The sequence below is a fragment of the Myotis daubentonii genome, chromosome 10 (genome assembly GCF_963259705.1).
Source record: "Myotis daubentonii chromosome 10, mMyoDau2.1, whole genome shotgun sequence".
Taxonomy (NCBI): domain Eukaryota; kingdom Metazoa; phylum Chordata; class Mammalia; order Chiroptera; family Vespertilionidae; genus Myotis; species Myotis daubentonii.
The window spans coordinates 44,404,426-44,412,592 of NC_081849.1; the positions used below are offsets into that span (position 1 = coordinate 44,404,426).

General features: G+C 41.1%; 1 protein-coding gene across 10 annotated transcripts in view; it reads left to right on the forward strand.

The window, feature by feature from the left end:
* ADAM22 (ADAM metallopeptidase domain 22) overlaps positions 1-7,614 on the forward strand; it is a 184,783-nt gene extending 177,169 nt beyond the window's left edge. For all 10 annotated transcript variants that reach the window (XM_059712222.1, XM_059712223.1, XM_059712224.1 and 7 more), the window contains 2 exons: positions 2,686-2,809; positions 6,908-7,614. In XM_059712222.1, coding sequence (XP_059568205.1) covers positions 2,686-2,809; positions 6,908-6,928 — 145 coding nt within the window. In that variant the 3' untranslated portion in view covers positions 6,929-7,614. The remainder of the gene's footprint in view (positions 1-2,685; positions 2,810-6,907) is intronic.
* The last annotated feature ends 553 nt before the right edge of the window (positions 7,615-8,167 follow it).

Here is an 8,167-nt window from a genome sequence, read left to right on the forward strand (position 1 = left end):
CTAAAGGCAAGCCCAGGAAATCGGCTGCAGCCCTAACACACACCACAATGCACTGGCACACAGGCACAGTTCCATTGTGCAATGCTAAATGGCACCCTCTATGGTTATGATGGCTTTTAAAAATGCAGTGATGTTAATGGGTAGCATTTGCCCAAAGATTGCTTTGTCAGTGAATAAGCTGGGCCCCTGCCTGGGTGTCAGTGAAAGCGATCGAAACCACCGGGCAAGTAGCCAGGGTCAGAAAAGAGCCTAGAGGTGGTTGGGAAGAAATGTCAAGTTTGTTTTTGTTTTCCCTAAACTGATTTACCCTGCCCTGTTCTCAACTCTTATTTTGACTCCTGCTCTGGGGCTCTCCATCCCCCTCACCCCAAGATAATCCCCTTTATGCTCTCACATTCCACCCAACCTCCAGGACCCCAGGACCCTCCCCTAAGCAAAACCTACCTGCTTAGCTTCTCTCCCCTCAGGTTCCAAGTATCAGTTAGCCTATGTGTTCATGTGCAGTTTCTTTGGGGTTCTGGAGAATACCGCCTCTTTTAAGTCATTATTGGCTTTGGTCATGGGAAGGTATTTGAGGGGAAGACTGGACTGTAGTGTAGTCCTCATTGGAATGGCGATGTATGTGTACAAAGCTGGTCATTTCCACTCATGGCCCAGTGAATGGCTGGCATGACTTTGAAGCTATAAGCTAATGGCTCATGCTAAGGACACATATACTGCAGCAAATTAAACTAGTCTTGCATGATCCCCTAAAGTAACTGAGATTTAGTTGTTTGTGTATCTGACTAGCTTTCTTGAACTGGGATATCTTCTCAGTGGTGATTAGGCTAAAAATCTGAACGGAGGTTAATGTCCCTTGTTTTAGAAAGTTGTATTTAAATACAAAAGTTTGTCCTCATTCCACATATATTGAATTTGCTTACTAAAGTTCATAGTCCTATTTTAAAAATCATTAGTTTCTGAGTTAGAAAATTATGTTGTAGTATATCACTTTAATAGTACTTTAGAGGATTTGAAGTACTAACATTCTTCGTTCTACCCACATGCTCCACAGTGGAGAGCATTGACACAAGAGAAGTCCAGTCGAAATAGTCTAAGTCACACTAAGGAGTGGTTCTGGACATTTCTCAAAAACAGAGGGAACATTAGGAATTCTAGATTAAAAGCAAACGGAATCACTCTTGATTCTTAAAATTGAGCAAGAACGTTCAGGGTTTGTAGGAAAAAAATATTTTAAAACAGTAGCTTGCATTCAGTGTTCATAATACAGAAACTGATTTGAAAACCATGACAGAACCAGAGCAAAGGATAATGTATGGATGGGAACTGAAATTTAAACTAAGGAAGGAAGAAAGACATCTTTATGCCATTGGATACGGTATAGGCTGCAGATCTTCTCCTAGCCAGTATTATACCCCCACGCCCACCCCCGCCCCATGCACCCTGGTGGAGTCAGTCACTCACAGGAAGCTGATGAGGTGCATTCTTCAGAAATCAGTACTTGAGCTCTAATGTGACAGTGTAAGCAATTCAGTTGTGTAGGTCATTACCACTTTGCACCAGGAACAGGAGTCATGGATGTGTAGTCACATCCATGTGTAGACATTTATGAATGGATAGCTACTGCTAAATCATCACATCTATCTTCCACTGATATGTTATGAGGTGACACTTTTCACTCTTAGCTGGTTTTTTTTGTTTTGTTTTGTTTTATTAACTTTAAAGACAAGATGGCAAATATGGGCTCTTCCAGTGTGCTCTGTTTAGTCACAAATATTAACCACCACACCTGCACAATCAACAAGAACAACATAATATGCCAAGAGCTTATATATAATCTTTCATTTGGAGCATCTCCATGATGGAGAGAACACATGTTATCCAAACAGGAAGGGTCTTGTCATTGTGTTATTTTTTAGTTTTTAGCAAAATTCCAATCACACTATAGCCACCTTATTGACACACCAAGTGTACCTACATGAGTTAGCAAGATCCACGTCTATGGCCTAGAATCCTCCCCTGCAGACATGCTGATTGGAGGGACTAATCAGACCATTTTTGTATGTTCTCATCAGACTCTTTGTTTGGCTGTAACTCTGCACTCCTTACTGCTTGCATGTTTACTAATTTATTATTAAAATCACTGTATTTGCCTTTGTTCTTTCACAACTAACACATTGGCCTCTGAATGCATGAGTTTTGTGTAAACTGGTGTGTGACTTAGCAACTAATAAATGTAGCATTTGTATTGTATTTGGGGGCCTTAAAAATAGAATTGGAATAACCGTGCTAAAAATATATATATTTTTTAATTTATGTGGTAAAAATAAGGCAGACTATTGAGATGTTGTATACTTAATTCACCATTATGAGCTCTTAGAATAATTTTATCCCTTCTCCATTTTAGCTTTTTATTCCATAGGACACTCCATTCTTGGCTTTCTAGTTGAAAGTATGATTCTGTGTACTAACATTTAAACAGTCCATTGCAGTTATAGGTTAGGAAGATAAAATGCCAGCATTCCAGTGTTGTGAATGACATTGTCTCCCAATAGCTAACCCTCTGCAGTAGTGGCCTATGAAAGTAGAAGTCAGAGGGTTCATTCTGAACCCACTTTTCAGATATTTGAAAAAGATATTAGGCCATCACATAATATTTATTTCATGTGTTCTCAAACGTCTCAGGACTTTATCTCCTGCCAAGTCTCCATCTTCATCAACTGGGTCTATTGCCTCCAGCAGAAAATACCCCTACCCAATGCCTCCACTTCCCGACGAGGAGAAGAAAGCGAACCGACAAAGTGCCAGGGTATGTGAAAACTTCCTCCAAACGCTAATGTCATCGGTCATGACCCTGTATCTATGAGTTCATCTTTTCAAAGAGAGAGCTCTTTTTTCTTCTTTGTTCATAAGCAAAAGCAAAACATTAAGTTTGAAAAATACACGATTTTGGGGGCATTGAGGCTCAGATTTATATTTGCAAATTATTTTAATCACTGCATTGGTAGATTCTAGAAATATTTGGTGTATATTAAGGATTTATTGCTACATATTTACATCTCATTATTCAGTGTAGCTAATATATTACTACCTGCCAGAGAGCCCAGTTTGCTTACTCAGGCCTTTTTCTTGCTAATAACACCCAATAGGATTTTAGAAGTAGTAAATCAGATCAGTGTCTTGGAGATGGGGGTGGAATTTGGCAACAAAGAAAGGGGACTTCAAAATTTGTAATATTTAGAGTAGACAATAGGTAGGGTGAAATTTAGCAACCTTTTATATTTTAAAAAGCCAGATTTAGCCCTGCCTGGTTTGGCTCAGTGGATAGAGCATCAGCCCACAGACTGAATTATCATAGGTTCAGTTCTGGTCAAGGGCATGTGCCTGGGTTGCAGGCCCAATCCCTGGCCCTGGTCAGGGTATGTGTGGGAGGCAACCAATCAATGTGTCTCTCTCACATTGATGTTTCTCTCTCTTTGTCTCTCCCTCTCCCTTTCACTTTCTCTAAAAATCAATGGAGAAATATCCTTGTATGAGGATTAACAACAACAAAAAGCCAGACTGAAAAATATTCATTGAGTTGATTATTTTTATAAATATAAGGTTCACCAGATATTTCATTTAAATACTAAGTCCTCTTTTACATCTTAATCATGATTCTAATCAGTCTTACAGATTAGATCCATTGTTCCCAAAACAGATCCATTATGTGAAAAGTGAGATACAGTGGAGTTTAGAGAGGCAGACCAGCCCTTCAAGGCTTAAGTGACAAATATAATTGAAGAATAATTACCTTAATTGATGTCCTGGCTCTGTTGTGGTCAGTTACATTGAAATGTTGATCTTCTCAGAGATAATTTTGCAAAAAAAGTAAGATAAAATAAATTTTTAAAAGCCTGGCAGATTTATCTGCTAATGTGTCCTGGGTTCCTAGGCTCTTTGGTTTTGAAAGATATTCCAGAGCTTTTTTGATCCTGAACCGAATTTATGGAGTTCAAGGTAAATGTGGATCATTCAAATTTTAACTCCCTCAACTCAAAGTCAGTAAGAAAACACATTATAAGCTGATTACTAAATAAAAAAGACTTAAAAGACTTTAAAAACAATGGTGCTTTGTTAATTATATAAAAATTATCTTTATATGTTAATATGGAAAATGATAAAAGATGAAAAGGAAGAAGATAACTCAGATATACCTGGCCGGCATGGCTCAGTGGTTGAGCATCAACCTATGAACCAGGAGGTCACAGTTCCATTCCTGGTCAGGGCACATGCCTGGGAATCGTGATTCTTTCTCAGCGTTCATGTGTCTATCTCTCTCTCTCTTCTCCCTCTCCCTTCCTCTCTGAAATCAATAAAAATATATTTTTTAAAAATATATAACTCAGATTCCCAGTATTCAACTTTCAGGCCTTAAAAGAGGGGCTTGTTAATAAGCATCCAGCTTTTCATGATATGTGTATGTGGTTATGAAATCTAAGGCGTTCTCACTCCTTCCCTCGCCGGGGAACTGCCGAGTATCTCTCCCCGATAAATTGTCTTCATTGCTGCTTTTGCTAGAAAGTTGGGGTGTCATGCCAGGGTGCAGGGTTTTAGAAACTTTCCCGCAGGAGAATTCCTGAGAATGACCAATCCCCAGAAGACATGGCTGACCATGGCCCCTTCCTGGGCAGCATGGGGAGCAGTAAAGACGGTAGCCTCTGGGACAGTTGTGTGAAAGGCCTGGCTGGTTCTGTCCACTGTGGACCATCCACATGAGCGTATAACAGGGTCCTGCAGAATAGGCAGCCCCTGTCTTCAGGCTGTTTTTGTGGGCTGTGGCGAATCAAACAAGCAGATCTTTTTTTAAAAAATATATATTTTATTGATTTTTTACAGAGAGGAAGGGAGAGAGATAGAGAGTCAGAAACATCAATGAGAGAGAAACATCAATCAGCTGCCTCCTGCACAGCCCCCACTGGGGATGTGCCTGCAACCAAGGTACATGCCCTAGACCGGAATCGAACCTGGGACCTTTCAGTCCGCAGGCCAACGCTCTATCCGCTGAGCCAAACTGGTTAGGGCATAACCAGCAGATCTTTCTATCAGCAACCCCTCTGTTACAGTGATACAGACATGGCCAAGGACATGCACTGTCCTAAAAGTGATGGCGTGGCAATTTTTAGCTTCTTTGTCCTGTCAGGGGTCATCGTGGCCTTCAGGTTTTCCCAGTGTCGTTTCTTTGTTCTTCTTTCGGCAAGCTGTCACTTATTTTTTATTTATTTATTTTTAAAAATATATTTTTTATTGATTTCAGAGAGGAAGGGAGAGGGAGAGAGGGATAGAAACATTAATGATGAGAGAGAATCACTGGTTGGCTGCCTTCTACATGTCCCACACTGGGGATCGAGCCTGCAACCTGGGCATGTGCCCTGACTGGGAATCGAACCGTGACCTCCTAGCTCATAGGTCTACACTCAGTCACTGAGCCAGGTGTGCTGGGCTGTCACTTATTTTTTAATCTTCCTAACCATTTGTGAGGAAACTGGACTCACTCTAGCCTGAACTCTTTATTACCCCATGCCATCCTGTGAGCATCAATCCAGACCTTCCTTCCCTCAAACTCCTGCAAGCCATTCATGGTCACTTGTCTTCACCAACATGGATTATCCCCCCACAATGATCCTCACAGTTAGAGATTTGGTTTACAAAGTGTGAGGAGATGGCTGTCTTTTTAAGTGAGAAGGACCTCTAAAGGTGACCTGAGGTCGATAACACTGGTGGTTGTACCACAGTTCTGTGGGGTCGCCAGCCTGGGCATCAGCATAAGAATCCATGAAGATTCAAGAGAACATATCAAGGGAACCTATATAGAAATATCCATTTAGTTCTTTAGTTATTTCTTTGGTTTTCATTCCCAGAAACTCATTAGTTATATGCCCCAGACTTCCAGTAAAAGTGGAAATTGGATGCAGCCTAAGTCACCCTTAGGCTTTCTTTGTTCATGTTTATAATAATTATACCCAAATCATATTGTCTGGAAACATAATTTATCAGCTAGATACTTTTTAAAAAATTGGCCTTCCTTCTCTGGTGAACTGAGTTACATTCATATTTAATCATGCCAAAGTTGCTTCCAGTCCATTAAGGCAATTACTGAACATCATGGAAATTAGATATGAACAGGGCCAATATAAAGAGCTGGTGGCAGAGGCAAGGAGAGGGAAGAGGTGAGGAATTAAGGCCTTGATGTCCTGCCCTGGATGCATCATTGTACTCTGACATGTCAGCTCCCAGGAGAAGACACTGTTCTAGGCGGTAGAGATGGAATTGGAGGGTGTATAACCTGGTCATAGGCCCAGGGCAGTGATTTTGAAGTGGGTGGTGGTGGAATCATACTTCCCTGAGGTCAGTACTCAGTGTTGGCTGTACATGGGATTGTCTGAGGCCTGAGTCCCACTTAAAGAGACTGGTTTGGTGCATTGTCCAGGAAGTGGGATTTAAAAAATGTCCCCAGACCACTGAGCTGTGCGGGTAGACTGAGAACCACTGCTCCAGTTGGCTATTTCAGAATCTCAGGGAAAGAAGGGGGTAGTTTAAAGAAACAATATTTTAAAGTATTTCATTTGAGACCATCTTTAATGTATTCAAAACTTTGAGTTACACAAATGAGGATGAGAGGAGTCATTTTGTATTAAACGATGACGGTTGTTAAAAAGGTTGAGATATAGGTTTAGAGGTAAGAGAAAGCGCTAAAAATTAGTGTTTATTTTATCCATTTATTAGACTTCTTAAATTACACATTAGCGTGTGTGTCTACAATCACATAAGTATGGGTGGAGTCACCAAGTCCTTCTCATCTTCATAGCTCACAATACGTCTGTTTCCTGCCTTCACAGTGTGCAATTTGCTTTTCTCTGTTGTGCAGCTCTGGGAGACATCCATTTAAGATCAACTGTTTACATGTGACACATCGAAACTGTTTACTTCAACTTTTATAGACACCCAGCCTCACGGAATCACTGCAAATCTATCTGCTCTCCAGACGCTACGAACCCCCTGGAGATGCCTGACGGAGAAGCTGAGTCTCACATCCGGAGACCGTTTTCTTTTCGTCACTGGCTTAGGATTTAACTGAACCCTGAGAAGAACTACTGAAATGTTACACTATAACATGGAACAGTAAAGGTCCTGGTATATTAATGGACAATCCGCATGACAGATATATGTAGAAGTATCGCTAAAACTAACTCACACGACCCAAATGTAGCAAGTTTTCTAAGGGACAATAGTGGATTCAGAACTTGGTGTTCTGAGGCCCATCCTTGCTGTGTAGACAGTGATGCTGTGTGCATGATGCTTCAGTTTATTGTTTTCCACATTTAAGGAAACAACATCCCATAATAGACACTAGCATGCAGGGCTAAGGCATATAGGATTTTTCTGCAGGACTTCAATGCTTTGAGAGGCCAATATCCCATATGCTAACTTTAAACATGTATTTTTAGGGTTTGTTTTTTTTTTTTTTACTTTTCATATTTATATCAGCATATGAGGACAATTGTACATATGTCAACATTTTTAAAATTAAAAAGCAGCTGTTCCACACAGTGTATTTTGCCAAATGCCTCAAAACAGTCAGTAACAGTCACATCATTGTTATCCATCAGATGATCTCTAAAGAGTAGAAGCAGGTGATGTTGTAAATATAGTAGTAGTCAGTGCTGTAAATGTGTCTCCATAATTGGTATTTGTCCAAAACATGTGACATCCCTTTAAACTGTGCATAGTGTGGAGGCAGTTTTATTGGGTCTTTAGTTGACCAGGAGGACACACGCCCAGCAAAACTCATGGCCTCCACTGCTTGCAGGGGCACCATCCAGTAGGGCAGCTGTCCTGCCTGCAGGCCCTCTATGCCGTGGCTGCTCCCCGGGGGTCCTCCAACCTGCTCACTGTTCTCCTGGGGGCTACAGTGGCTGCCTCCAGGAGAACATATTTCAGTGCAGGAGCACATCTGCTGGTTTCCCTCTGGAGGCCTGTGAGCTCCACAGAAATACATCCTGCTGAGACTTAGCAAGTGCATCAAAGATGCCTGAGACAACAGGCTGCTGCTGTATTGGTGGTTCCCGACTTGTGAATACTCCAACCCAGTGGTTTTCAACCTTTTTAATCTCATGGCACCCATAAA